General features: G+C 46.7%; 1 protein-coding gene across 1 annotated transcript; it reads left to right on the forward strand.

The window, feature by feature from the left end:
- The first annotated feature begins 346 nt into the window (after window positions 1-346).
- Window positions 347-14953, forward strand: LOC120022036 (DNA-binding protein SATB1-like). Its single transcript, XM_038965833.1, has 11 exons — window positions 347-575; window positions 916-1101; window positions 1351-1477; window positions 2324-2447; window positions 6820-6931; window positions 7084-7628; window positions 10061-10298; window positions 11003-11133; window positions 13711-13890; window positions 14081-14222; window positions 14358-14953. The coding sequence occupies exons 1-11, from the start codon at window positions 347-349 to the stop codon at window positions 14951-14953; spliced, it is 2610 nt and encodes an 869-aa protein (XP_038821761.1).
- The last annotated feature ends 239 nt before the right edge of the window (window positions 14954-15192 follow it).

Raw genomic sequence — 15192 nt, forward strand, 5'->3', positions numbered from 1 at the left:
CGTCAAGGCGCGCAGCATCTCAATCGTCTTCATATAGACACTGTCCACGGTCCAACTGCAAACGTTCCCTAATGAACTCAAATTCTCTCTTTCAAATCAAATCAAATTGTATTGGTCACATACACATGGTTAGCAGATGTTATTGCGAGTGTAGCGAAATGCTTATGCTTCTAGATCTGACAGTGCAGCAGTATCTAATAGGTAATATCTAACAATTCCACAACAAAAGCTAATGAATAGCCTCTCTCGCTCTCTCTCTCTCTCTCTCTCTCTCTCTCTCTCTCTCTCTCTCTCTGGTGTTTGTGAGCTGCATCATTAGTGTGGGGATCACTCAGTCCCACATGTGATGGACCCCCAGCAGTGTGATGGAGGCCATGTGTCAGAGGGGTGTAACACTCCTGGTAATGGGGACCACCGTCCCCCTCCTGCCAAACTGGTCCGCCTGGAGTTGAACGGTGGCGGGGGCCCCTCAGGTCCACACCAGGGCAGGACGAGACAGGGGAGCCCAGGGGTCAGGACTTCGGCCCCCAAACTCACCACACCCGCACCACAACCCAAGAACTGGCATAAAAGAGGTAAGACTGAAAAAGAAGAGTGGCGGGGCGAGAGGGAGGAATGGGTGAATAGAGGGAGGAATGGGTGAATAGAGGGAGGAATGGGTGAATAGAGGGAGGAATGGGTGAATAGAGCGGTGAGATGGGTGAATAGAGGGAGGAATGGGTGAATAGAGGGAGGAATGGGTGAATAGTAGGGTTGTAAAACAAGAGGAATTTTCCAGGTAAAATTCTAGAATTTGGGGAAATTTCAAGAATTCTGGGGAATTTGCATGATGCTTTAGCTTTTCATTTCCAATGCCTTCTGCTTCTATCTGGATGCTGTGAAATGATTGGCTGTGCTATGTATCCGTCATCCCAGGAAGCCTGCTGCCCGTGCTGTGTTTGGTGGAGCACAGAGAGAGCCCGGTCCCGCCAGTGGAGGATGAGAGGAGAGAGGAGCATGCAGAGTTTGTACTGGTCAGGAGAGACCTGCTGTTTAACCAGCTGATAGAGATGGCTTTACTGGCCCTGGGCTACTCTCACAGCTCAGCAGCACAGGCGAAAGGTACACACACATGCACACCAACACACACACTCACACACAGACATAAATCATGGTCACACACACACACACACACACACACACACACACACACACACACACACACACACACACACACACACACACACCTTCTCTTCCTCCAGTGTCAGTGTTTGTAACACAGTGTTTGCGTGTGTGTGTGTATGTGTGTGTGTGTGAGCGCGCGAGCCTGTGTCTGTGTGTGTTTGTGTGTGTGTGTGTCTGTGTGTGTAGGTTCGATCCAGGTGGGTAGGTGGAACCCTGTCCCTCTGTCCTGTGTGACTGATGCTCCTGATGCCACAGTGGCTGACATGCTGCAGGACCTCTACCATGTGACCACCCTCAAGATCCAGCTCACCAGGTACACCATCATCTCTTGTGGACAGACATACGTAACATAAATGGTATCTTAACGTCTGTCTACAGACTATGGGATGGGACAACTAACGAGGAACATTTCGGTGTGCTGGTTTTGTGTCACTGTTTATTTGGATGAATCACAATTTTGCAAGGCGCTGCATTTTTTGAATTTCTGAAGAGGAGAGCACATGTGGCACATAGACTTCCAGGAGACATGTGGAGAGAGGGGGGGTGGAGCTACCAAAGAGGTTCTGGCACTTGCAATAGATACGTATGTCATACCTCCACCCCCAGAACCTAATCGAGTAGTTTACATTCGATTTTTGTATCTGGGTTGCCACGACTAGGTAGACCAGGACACAGCTTCTGATGCTACATCTATCAACCTGCTTTCAGTGGGGGTGTGTCAGTGGCAGGAAATGGTTGGCGTGAAAATCTGCTTGGCTGCATTCGTGGTTCATGATATAATAATAATTCACCATTCTGAAAACACAGCAGATGTGTTGTGTGAAGTAATTAACTAATAACTACCACCAGGTGAGGCAGGCCGGCAGGCACACGCACGCACGCACGCACGCACGCACACACACACACACACACACACACACACACACAGAGAAACATGCAGTCAGCCAAAGTCTAAATCTGCCACTCCACAGGCGAGGGCCCCCACAATTTCAGACAGCTTTTTTATTCATTTGTCAATCTACTTATTTTCCACCCTCTCTTCTTCTATCTCTTCCCTCTACCTCTCCACCCCCCCTCCCCTCTCTCTCTCTCTCTCTCTCTCTCTCTCTCTCTCTCTCTCTCTCTCTCTCTCTCTCTCTCTCTCTCTCTCTCTCTCTAGTTGTCCCATGTTGGAGGACCTCCCTCCAGAACAGTGGAGTCACTCCACAGTGAGAAATGCCCTGAAGGAGCTATTGAGAGACATGAACCAGAGCTCACTGGCCAAAGAGTGCCCTCTGTCCCAGGTACAACCAATGATTTATATATACACTAGATGACTGATAGGGGGCGCTGTGTTGAAGCCACAGCTTAGCCATCTTGGCACTCCCCCACCGAATATTTTGGAAGCTACAGCAATATATTTATTAATGTCTACATTCATTTTTGACAAATGTATTCTATTACAGACACCTTAATGCAGACTTTTACATTATATTACGTGACCTAAACATACAAATAAGAAATTATTTCCTTAAAGTATATTTTTAGAGATTACTAATGTTACTGTCCCCAATCAAAACTAAAAAATACTTAATTTTGTCCAATACACACACACAGGCATAAACACGCGCACACACTCACTCACTCACTCACACAAGCCTAAACACGTACATACACGCACACACACTCACATAGGCACAAAAACGTACACGTACACACACACACACACACACACACACACACACAAACAGGCATAAACACGTACACGGATTGCTGAGACAACTAAGATCTGCGGGCAGAGAGAGATATAAGGGATGTTTATCTTTTAATAGGGATCGGCGTCCCGTCAACGGGGCAGTTGTAAATCATGCAGCGCATTGTGTCACGATCGCAGATTTTAGAGAAACAACAAATGTCGGTACATATAAGTGTCTTATATCGGCTGAAAGCTTAAGTCTTGTTAATATAACTGCACTGTCCAATTTACAGTAGATATTACTGAGAGAAAATGCCATGCTATTGTCTAATGAGAGCTCCTAACAACAAAACACTTTTTTCACTGCGATAGGTTTGATAAATTCAACTCTGAAGGTGAAATGTGTACTTACATTCTGAAATCTTGCTCTGATTTATCATCCAAAGGGTCCCAGAGATAACATGAAGTGTCATTTTGTTAGATAAAATCCTTTTTCATATCCTAAAAAGGTCCATGTAGCATGCACGATCGATTTTGTATTTCCACTCGTTCAATTTGCAAAGAAAGGAATCTGTGAAAATCTAACCCTAATGTTGTTTCAACCAGTCAAATTACGTTCGTATTTATTCCTCAGAGATCCTAGAATGTAACCAGACTTACCTATATCATTAGGAGTGTAGTATATCCTATAGGACAACATTTCAAAGATGGTGGTAGAATATTTCTTTTTTAAACGGTAGATTTTTTCTTTGTATTTTCTTCTACCAGATCTATTGTGTTATATTATCCTACATTCAATTCACATTTCCACAAATTCAAAGTGTTTCCTTTCAAATGGTACCAAGAATATGCATATCCTTGCTTCAGGGCCTGAGCTACAGGCAGTTAGATTTGGGTATGTCATTTTAGGCAAAAATTGAAAAAAAGGGGTCTATCCCTAGAGCCATGCTGCATCCTGTTACCTACAGCTCTGCTGGCACATACTATACCACTGTACGCTTCTGCTACTGTCTGTCTCTTCCTAGTCAATCTCTGTCTTTCTCTTTCTTTCTGTGTGTGTTTCTCCTACTTGTTGCATGCCCAGCCTTTAGCTCAGCGGGCTAAAACAGTCTTGTGGCAGGCAGGCAGGTGACCCAAGTTTGAACCCAGTCGGCCACACACACACACACACACACACACTTGTTACTGTGAAGGAACACAGCGTAGAGGCACCTGCTGTTGGAGAACAGATGGATGTGTCTTGTGAATATTTATAACAATCAAAATAGTCTGTCTGTTACTCACCCTGAGAGCAACAACTACAGCCTCAGTCTAATAAACAGACATTCTCTCTCTCTTTATGTTTATGTTTGCTCCCCCTCCCCTCTTTCTAGCTCATTCTCTCCCTCCAACTGTCTCCCTCTCTCTTTCTCTCTCTCGGACTCTGCCCCCCCCCCCCCCCCTCTTAATTCAATGGGCTTTATTGGCATGGGAAACATATGTTTACATTGCCAAAGGAAGTGAAATAGATAATAAAGAAAAGTTTCTCTCCCTCTCTCTCTCTCAGTTATTGGAGCAGATTAGAATAAATATGAAGTGATTAAAGGTGTAATCAGATGTTAAGATGACACAGATTGTCTTGAGGGATTAACTTCAGCATCCATTTCTTAAATGACAGATGGCACCTAGATGAGGTAGCATACACACACACTCAAACACACACACACACTCATCTGTCTTTATTAAAGAGTTTACCTGGGGGTGTGTTTTAACAACCCCGTTCTGAGTCCGTTATCATCAAACATTTTATGTTCAGCTGAGACACACACACACCCAGGGAGAGAAATGGAGTCTGTTAAAACTGAGACACACACCCAGGGAGAGAAATGGAGTCTGTTAAAACTGAGACAAAATGAGAGACAAAGCGATTATTTAATATGTGAATCGTTACTTCTTTGTCGCTTTAAAAAAAAAAATGTTGTAAATAAGTTATTTCTGACTTCAAATGCAATTATTGCTCAGTTCTCGAGCTCTGTTGCCAAGAGGAAAATAGACTGGGCCTCAGGCTAGCATATGTACAGTATATAACATGCATTATATTTATTAGACTGGGCCTCAGGCTAGCGTATGTACAGTATATAACATGCATTATATTTATTAGACTGGGCCTCAGGCTAGCATATGTACAGTATATAACATGCATTATATTTATTAGACTGGGCCTCGGGCTAGCATATGTACAGTATATAACATGCATTCAATTTAATAGACTGGGCCTCAGGCTAGCGTATGTACAGCATATAACATACATTATATTTAACAGACTGGGCCTCAGGCTAGCGTATGTACAGTATATAACATGCATTATATTTATTAGACTGGGCCTCAGGCTAGCGTATGTACAGCATATAACATACATTATATTTAACAGACTGGGCCTCAGGCTAGCGTATGTACAGTATATAACATGCATTATATTTATTAGACTGGGCCTCAGGCTAGCGTATGTACAGTATATAACATGCATTATATTTAACAGACTGGGCCTCAGGCTAGCGTATGTACAGTATATAACATGCATTATATTTATTATACTGGGCCTCGGGCTAGCGTATGTACAGTATATAACATGCATTATATTTATTAGACTGGGCCTCGGGCTAGCGTATGTACAGTATATAACATGCATTCAATTTAATAAACTGGGCCTCAGGCTAGCGTATGTACAGCATATAACATACATTATATTTAACAGACTGGGCCTCAGGCTAGTGTATGTACAGTATATAACATGCATTATATTTATTAGACTGGGCCTCAGGCTAGCGTATGTACAGCATATAACATACATTATATTTAACAGACTGGGCCTCAGGCTAGCGTATGTACAGTATATAACATGCATTATATTTATTAGACTGGGCCTCAGGCTAGCGTATGTACAGTATATAACATGCATTATATTTATTAGACTGGGCCTCAGGCTAGCGTATGTACAGTATATAACATGCATTATATTTATTATACTGGGCCTCGGGCTAGCGTATGTACAGTATATAACATGCATTCAATTTAATAGACTGGGCCTCGGGCTAGCGTATGTACAGTATATAACATGCATTCAATTTAATAGACTGGGCCTCAGGCTAGCGTATGTACAGCATATAACATACATTATATTTAACAGACTGGGCCTCAGGCTAGCGTATGTACAGTATATAACATGCATTATATTTATTAGACTGGGCCTCAGGCTAGCGTATGTACAGTATATAACATGCATTATATTTATTATACTGGGCCTCGGGCTAGCGTATGTACAGTATATAACATGCATTATATTTATTAGACTGGGCCTCGGGCTAGCGTATGTACAGTATATAACATGCATTATATTTATTAGACTGGGCCTCAGGCTAGCGTATGTACAGTATATAACATGCATTATATATATTAGACTGGGCATCAGGCTAGCGTATGTACAATATATAACATGCATTATATTGAATGGACTGGGCCTCAGGCTAGCGTATGTACAGTATATAAAATGCATTATTTTTAATGGACTGGGCCTCAGGCTAGCGTATGTACAGTATATAACATGCATTATTTTTAATGGACTGGGCCTCGGGCTAGCGTATGTACAGTATATAACATGCATTATTTTTAATGGACTGGGCCTCGGGCTAGCGTATGTACAGTATATAACATGCATTATTTTTAATGGACTGGGCCTCGGGCTAGCGTATGTACAGTATATAACATGCATTATTTTTAATGGACTGGGCCTCGGGCTAGCGTATGTACAGTATATAACATGCATTATATATATTAGACTGGGCCTCGGGCTAGCGTATGTACAGTATATAACATGCGTTCTATTTAATAGTACTAAATGTTGCATTGATCTGCTGTTGTTTAGTATTCATAATGCTTTTCCCTGCCACTGTTACGACTCTATCTTCTTCTATTTTTTTGTGTCTTTTGTCCCTCTCTCTCAGAGTATGATCTCCTCCATTGTTAACAGCACCTACTATGCAAATGTATCGGCCTCCAAGTGCCACGAGTTTGGCCGTTGGTATAAGCACTTCATGAATACAAAAGGCATCATGGGTAAGACTACAGGGGGACTTAAAGGGGTAGTTCACTTATATTGATCCTCTATGCTAATGTTAGCAAATAGTAGCTTTGACTATTGATATTTACTCCCCCTCTCATTTCCGTTTCTCTTTCTTCATCCCTCTCTCCACTATTCTCTTCCTCAGAGATTGACAGCTTCTCTGACCAATCCCAAACGAGCTCCACACACCCATCAACCAAACAACCATTCCAAGGCAGCACAGCCGAGCAGGTCTGCTCCTCGCCCCTCCCCTTTCCTCACGGGGGTGCCACCCACATTTCTGGGCGTAGTTGTCTGGCCCCAAGTCTCTGCCCCCCGAGGCTGGTGACCGCCCCCCTCAGCCCCCAGCTAGTCAGCCCCCAACAGATAGTCATGGCCCAGTTCCTCAACCAGCAGTATGCAGTCAGCCATATGCTAGCCCAGCAAAGCCTGTCTGTATCTGTCTCCACCTCCCCCCAGCAGTACCTCAACCACCCCCCTGTGGGGAGGCCTCCCCCCTCCCTGGCCCTAGCCAAGGGCCTCGATACCCTGCCCCAGGCTGGACCACCAGGACCCGGGTCTGGGTCCCAGAGCCAGGTGTGTGGACCATCAGACATCTCATGTGAGATCTACCAGTGGGTGAGAGAGGAGCTGAAGAGAGCAGTTATCTCCCAGGCTGTGTTCGCCCGTGTGGCCTTCAACAGGACCCAGGTAGGAGACAGACAGGGAGATAGGGGTACTGTATGTATGGGACTGCACTGTAAACTAAGGGTTAGGGATTAATTAGGGGGTGGGGTTAGTGAAGGACAGAGTGTTATGGTGTGTGTAAACTGTGTGCTGGTGTTATCGGATTGAGTGTGTGCACGTGTGCATGGTGATTAGCTCTTGGCATGGCCTTTGCTGCATTGTCTGTTCTGTGTGTGTGTGTGTGTGTGAATACGTGTGCTGGTGAATATGTGTGTGCGTGTGCGTGTGTGTGCCAGCTCTTCTCTGCAGTAGGAACTCATGCCAGCGGTGAAGCAGCTGCTGGGCCAGCTAGTCACTCTCACTCAGAGAGTCTCTACCTCTCCCTATCTAATCACACTTCCCCATAGAGTCTCTACCTCTCTAATCACAATTCTCCAGAGTCTCTACCTCTATCTCTCTAATCACACTTCCCCAGAGTCTCAACCTCTACCTCTCTAATCACACTTCCCCAGAGTCTCTACCTCTACCTCTCTATTCACACTTCCCCAGAGAGTCTCTACCTCTCCCTCTCTAATCACACTTCCCCAGAGTCTCTACCTCTACCTCTCTAATCACACTTCCCCGGAGTCTCTACCTCTCCCTCTGTTTCTCTCCATCCCTCCATTATGCGTTCTCTCTCATCTCTCTGTCCATCTCTCTATATCTACCTCTCTCTATATCTTCTTTTCTCTGTCCATCACTTACTATCTTCCTTTCTTTTAATATTTCCTATATGTATTTCCACCCTTTCTCTGTATCCAACTTCATGACGTCTCCATGTGACAGGTCTATCCCTTGTTTTTCTCATTTCATTTAAATCTTTCTCCTTTCCCCATTTCATACCTCTCTCTCTCCCTCCCTTCCTTCCTCCCTCCCTCCCTCTGTCTATCCTGTCTGCTCCTGCAGTTAGAAGGCACTCACATGAATGGCTTCTAGAGAGACCTAGCCCACTGTTACTATTACCGTCATTATCACCAGCATCATCATGGGTGTCATTATAATGATCATTATAGCCACCTGCCCCGCATTTCTCTGTCGCTGTGACAACTGGGCTCTGCGAACAGGTAAAAGGGAGTGGGGCAGAGGAAGGAATGTCTCACCTGGGCAAGGTGCCAAGGAATAGAGTGGACGGGGCTTGGCTTGGAGTGTGAAGACCCTATTGGAGTGTGAAGGCTTAATAGCTAGGGTGTGTGTGTGTGTGAGGAGTGGGGGGGGTCTACATTAGAGGGATATAGTCCTAACAAAATTACATACATTTTGGGTGGGAGGGAGGGCAGAGCAACCCCCTATTAGAGTCCCATTGAATGGAAGAGTGAGTGACTGCTATACGAACAGGAGCTGACAGATAATAACTTAATAATCCGTTTATTAGCAGTGCTTTAGAAGGTGTCTGGAGTTGGTCATCTGCTATGTTGACTCTAGCACTGTAAAGGGAAAACACTACCTGTGAGGACGTGAGCTTTCTGGGTGGGTGTGAGTCTCTATGTTCAGAGGTTAACCTAGTCTAGACTAATGGCCTTCAGCCTGTTTTACTATGAAACTTGCAGGTGGACATCTATTCGCTTTTTTAATGTTAGAGTTAGACATTAGGGTTAGCAGTGTGGTTAAGTTTAGAGTTAAGGTTAGGGTTAGGTTTAAAATCAGACGTTATGACATTGTGGCTGTGCCAGCTATTGACCACTCTACAGAGCTGCCTGCAGAACAACATTCATGACCAAAATGCTAATCTGCACAAAACTTTCCATTAGGGTTTTGTTTGATGGTGTTAATAATTTATCTTTATCAAACATTGTCTATAAGTTTCTCTTGGCCTGGTCAACATTACAGGGCTGCAACCCTGGAAGCGTAACTTGCCAAGTGTGACACTCTCATTCCTTTAAATCAGGAGTCTTCATCTTTCTCTTGCCCAGGAGCCCCCACCCAGGTTGATAAAGTGATTCATGCTTTGCCTGGATACACAAACTCCTTGCTCCGGCCAAACTCTACAACACGCCCATGGACATTAGTTTATTCTCCACAATGAGTTTGGATCTGAGTACCTCCCAACGATTTCTAGACCGTCTGATTGGTCCCAGAAACTGATGGGTTGGGCCAGAGCCAGAACACACGTGGGTAAAGCGGCGTGGAGAAAAATTGTCATTGGCTTTGATACTCTGATTGAACCAATCGCTGATGGCTTTGGTTTGTACAGTGCCCCTCGTCACCACAAATGACTTCAATGATGGCAGTCTCAAACTGAAGTATGTAGTGAACGACAGAGCTGCGGAAGAATTCAGTTTGAGTCGTCAGGTAAATTCCTGCTCTGCTCATGCCAACAAAAGTTGCATGTCCAGTGTAGCAGCTGTTTTCACGACGTAGTGATTCTATTTCCATGGTGTGTATCTTATCTTCATGTGTCTTTCTATCCTGTGTGTCAGGGCCTGCTGTCTGAGATCCTTCGTAAGGAGGAGGATCCTAAGAGTGCTTCTCAGTCTCTCCTGGTCAACCTGCGGTCCATGCAGAGTTTCCTACAGATACCGGAAGGTGACCGCGACCGTATCTACCAGGAAGAGAGAGAGAGGAGTCTGACCACGTCGACCATTATCAACCATTCACCCAACAACACTACCCCACCATGCCACACACAGGTCGGACAGACAGACAGAGCGAGATGGAGTGTGTGTGTGTGTGCATGTGGGTGTGGGTTGAAGTTATATCTTGTTCATGATAGTCTAAGGTGTATTCTTCTGATGTTTCAGACCAGAAAGGAAGAGGGAAACTTTGTTAAGGCTGAAGATTGGCACTCCCAGGTTTCCATTGTATTTCCTAAAGTAAGCTCTCTCTCTCTCTCTCTCTCTCTCTCTCTCTCTCTCTCTCTCTCTCTCTCTCAAATTGTAAATGCTTTATAGCCAAAGTGACAATGGCAACTTCTTTGCTAATCGAACTGAAATCAGAAATATCTTTACTAATCAAACGATACAGCTGTTTTAGTAACCACATCAACGCCTCTCCCCTCTCTCCCCTCTCTCCCCTCTCTCCCCCTCTCTCCCCCTCTCTAACCCTCTCTCCCCCTCTCTCCCCTCTGCAGGTGAGGCTGTCTCCAGTAGCAGTAGTAAACAGAGGGGTGAAGAGCGAGGGATGTGTTCTAGACAGAGGGGTGAAGAGCGAGGGATGTGTTCTAGACAGAGGGGTGAAGAGCGAGGGATGTGTTCTAGACAGAGGGGTGAAGAGCGAGGGATGTGTTCTAGACAGAGGGGTGAAGAGCGAGGGATGTGTTCTAGACAGAGGGGTGAAGAGCGAGGGATGTGTTCTAGACAGAGGGGTGAAGAGCGAGGGATGTGTTCTAGACAGAGGGGTGAAGAACGAGGGATGTGTTCTAGACAGAGGGGTGAAGAACGAGGGATGTGTTCTAGACATCAACAGTTCTATCTATGAAGAGATCCAACAGGAGATGAAGAGAGCCAAGGTTTCTCAGGCCATGTTTGCCAAGATGGCCGCATCCAAGAGTCAGGTACACACAGACACACACACACACACACTCACACAAACACTCACACAAGCACACAGAAAGAGAGGATGGTGTTCACTGACTGAGGGATGCCTATGGAGACAATGCTTATCTTGGACTGAAACAGAAGAAAACGTTTATTACAGACTGATATTAGTAAGTGTGTAACACACACACACATTTCCACAAGTCCCTATAATATCAGATTTCGTATGTGATGTATGTTTATGAAATTTATGAAAACATCTTTACACAGAGCCTAGTTGGGCAGTAACCGGTTGTGTAGGAAATTATCAACTAGCAGCTGCAGTCTATGGAGAGCTCTGATCACTGCATCAGACGGTTATTGTTCTATAAATCACCAGTTTACACACACACGCTTGCATGAATGCGCACACACACATAAACACGCACATGTCACACACATGCGCACACACTTATACACAAACACACACACACACTTGAACACACACCAAATGCGCGCCAACACACAGACACACTGGTGGTTCCATTGTGCTAGTTTTCAGGCAGAACCATAAGCTTGTTATTGCCTTTTGTTTTGGGATAATTTCCCTCTGTAGAATGGAGTGATTTTTGTCTTTCTCTCTCTGCCTTTCTTTCACTCTCTTTCTTGCTTCCCATCTTGCCTGTTTGGCAGGCAGCACCATGGAGCTCACGTTAGTGTAGGGCTGTTTGGCAGGCAGCACCATGTTGGAGCTCACGTTAGTGTAGGGCTGTTTGGCAGGCAGCACCATGTTGGAGCTCACGTTAGTGTAGGGCTGTTTGGCAGGCAGCACCATGTTGGAGCTCACGTTATTGTAGGGCTGTTTGGCAGGCAGCACCATGTTGGAGCTCACGTTAGTGTAGGGCTGTTTGGCAGGCAGCACCATGTTGGAGCTCACGTTAGTGTAGGGCTGTTTGGCAGGCAGCACCATGTTGGAGCTCACGTTATTGTAGGGCTGTTTGGCAGGCAGCACCATGTTGGAGCTCACGTTATTGTAGGGCTGTTTGGCAGGCAGCACCATGTTGGAGCTCACGTTAGTGTAGGGCTGTTTGGCAGGCAGCACCATGTTGGAGCTTACGTTATTGTAGGGCTGTTTGGCAGGCAGCACCATGTTGGAGCTCACGTTATTGTAGGGCTGTTTGGCAGGCAGCACCATGTTGGAGCTCACGTTATTGTAGGGCTGTTTGGCAGGCAGCACCATGTTGGAGCTCACGTTATTGTAGGGCTGTTTGGCAGGCATCACCATGTTGGAGCTCACGTTATTGTAGGGCTGTTTGGCAGGCAGCACCATGTTGGAGCTCACGTTATTGTAGGGCTGTTTGGCAGGCAGCACCATGTTAGAGCTCACGTTATTGTAGGGCTGTTTGGCAGGCAGCACCATGTTGGAGCTCACAGTTATTGTAGGGCTGTTTGGCAGGCAGCACCATGTTGGAGCTCACGTTATTGTAGGGCTGTTTGGCAGGCATCACCATGTTGGAGCTCACGTTATTGTAGGGCTGTTTGGCAGGCAGCACCATGTTGGAGCTCACGTTATTGTAGGGCTGTTTGGCAGGCAGCACCATGTTGGAGCTCACGTTATTGTAGGGCTGTTTGGCAGGCAGCACCATGTTGGAGCTCACGTTATTGTAGGGCTGTTTGGCAGGCAGCACCATGTTGGAGCTCACGTTATTGTAGGGCTGTTTGGCAGGCATCACCATGTTGGAGCTCACGTTATTGTAGGGCTGTTTGGCAGGCAGCACCATGTTGGAGCTCACGTTATTGTAGGGCTGTTTGGCAGGCAGCACCATGTTAGAGCTCTTTGTTGTATCTTCTCACTGCATCTGCATGGCTTTGTGTGCTATTGCTGGGCTACGGCCAGGTGTGTGTGTGCCACAGTAATTGTGTAGAGGACAAGAGCTTGGCACTGTCGCTACTTTCCCTTGCTGCCTCCTCCTCTCCCTCGCTGCCTCTCCTCTCCCTCGCTGCCCCCTCCTCTCCCTCGCTGGCCTCTCCTCTCCCTCGCTGCCCCCTCCTCTCCCTCGCTGCCCCCTCCTCTCCCTCGCTTCTCCCTCGCTGCCTCCTCCTCTCCCTCGCTGCCTCCTCCTCTCCCTCGCTGCCCCCTCCTCTCCCTCGCTGCCCCCTCCTCTCCCTCGCTGCCCCCTCCTCTCCCTCGCTACCCCCTCCTCTCCCTCGCTGCCTCCTCCTCTCCCTCGCTGCCTCCTCCTCTCCCTCTCTGCCGCCTCCTCTCCCTCGCTGCCTCCTCCTCTCCCTCGCTGCCTCCTCCTCTCCCTCTCTGCCTCCTCCTCTCCCTCTCTGCCTCCTCCTCTCCCTCTCTGCCTCCTCCTCTCCTCTGGCTCCTGAGAGAGAGAAGTGTTCTGCTTGATGTTGACTAGTAGTTTGAACTGTAGTTATTTTATATAAAACATCAATAACAATGTTGTTTTCTGGTCATAAAAATAGAAGCTGTGTTTCAGTATCTTTACAAAAGATAGTATATTTTAGTATCTTACTTGAATGGGTTCTGAGAAGGTTTGTAGTTCTATTCTATGGGTTCTCTGACCGGGTTCTGATGTGGGTTCTGTGTGTGTGTTCTGCAGGGCTGGCTGTGTGAGCTGCTGCGCTGGAAGGAGGATCCGTCCCCGGAGAACAGAACCCTGTGGGAGAACCTGTGTATGATCCGGCGCTTCCTGAGTCTGGCCCAGATGGAACGAGACGCCATCTATGAACAGGAGAGCAACACTCTGCAACAACACTGTACAGACAGACTCACGCAGCTAGTCAACAACAACACACTGGTCAGTCTACTCTGGATAGCCTACATACACACGTACACGCATGGAAGCACACGCATACAACACAAACACAATTCTACAGTGTAAATGTACATGCATATATACACACTCAAATGTGTATATCATCAGCTCCCATTGGTTTGTTTGTAACTTAACATCCATCTGTCTCCACCAGCTCCAACGCCACTCCCCATTGCAACAACAACATCATCAACGAACACTGACCGCTCTGTCCCAGCTGCCCTTGCAGCCCCAGGCGGAGCCTCGCCTGCCGCCACGACAACCATCCACAGCATCACCGGCCGAGACTGAGGGGGGTAGGGGGCAACTGAGGACCTGGTGGGGGAGTAGTCAGGGTGATGGGAGGGAAGAGGACATTACTGGCAGGGGTTGTAGGGGTTGGGGCCAGGGCAGGGGTAGGGGTGTGTGTAACAATGACAAGGAAGGGGGAGAGGGACGGTGGGCAGGGGGCAGACAGACTAACGGCGAGGGCGATGGTGGGAGTGATGGCGAGGGGTTTCGGGTGTCCCGGGAGGCGCAGGGGATCCTGCAGAGCTTCATCCAGGACGTTGGTCTGAACCCTGACGAGGAGGCTGTCCACACCCTGTCAGCCCAGCTGGGCCTGCCCAAACACACCATCCTCAGCTTCTTCCACAGCCAGCACCACAGCTACACTCACCAGAACCATAGACAGCACTACAGTGAGATCCACCACAACCACAACCAACATCCGAGCCAGGACCACAACCACAGAGAGAATCACAACCAACACCACACGGACCAGAACCAGCTCTTCTATAATGGAGCAGGCCCAACCCAGCCTAAGAGAACTACAGGGGAGGAGTGGACCGTAGATCTCGCTGGACAAATGGGGGGGGGAGGGGAGGATATGGAGCAGGAAGAGGAAATAGAGGGGAAGGGGGATGAGGATGCCATTTTGAAAGAGTTGGATGTGAGCAGTCAGACCAACACCGTCGCCACCCTAGAGGAGGAGCAACATGATTCTAACCAATCTGAGACTGCCCAACCACATGACTCTGATGAATAACATGACTCCATCCACTAGTTGTCCCCTTTAACCCAATGAGAAGGCATCAATTTGATAGACTCATCTAGCTCTGCAGAAAATAACATTAGCCTTTTCTGAAGAACTGTAGTAATGAATGATGTGGTGTTATAGGTGTTTCCCTTATTTGTAATGAAACATTTAAATTAAAGACTAACTGCGAAAATAAATGAAATGATGTAGTTATACATGTATGCAGAGTTATTTTAAAGGCCCAGTGC

Source organism: Salvelinus namaycush, chromosome 27 (assembly GCF_016432855.1).
Source record: "Salvelinus namaycush isolate Seneca chromosome 27, SaNama_1.0, whole genome shotgun sequence".
Taxonomy (NCBI): domain Eukaryota; kingdom Metazoa; phylum Chordata; class Actinopteri; order Salmoniformes; family Salmonidae; genus Salvelinus; species Salvelinus namaycush.

What these genes read in the sequence shown, in the direction of transcription:
- LOC120022036 (XM_038965833.1), top strand. Translation starts at nt 347, where the DNA reads ATGGACCCCCAGCAGTGTGATGGAGGCCATGTGTCAGAGGGGTGTAAC. An exon ending in CTCAGCAGCACAGGCGAAAG is followed by an intron (nt 1,102 to 1,350) that starts GTACACACACAT and finishes CTGTGTGTGTAG; the next exon opens with GTTCGATCCAGGTGGGTAGG. An exon ending in ACCGGCCGAGACTGAGGGGG is followed by an intron (nt 14,223 to 14,357) that starts GTAGGGGGCAAC and finishes AGGAAGGGGGAG; the next exon opens with AGGGACGGTGGGCAGGGGGC.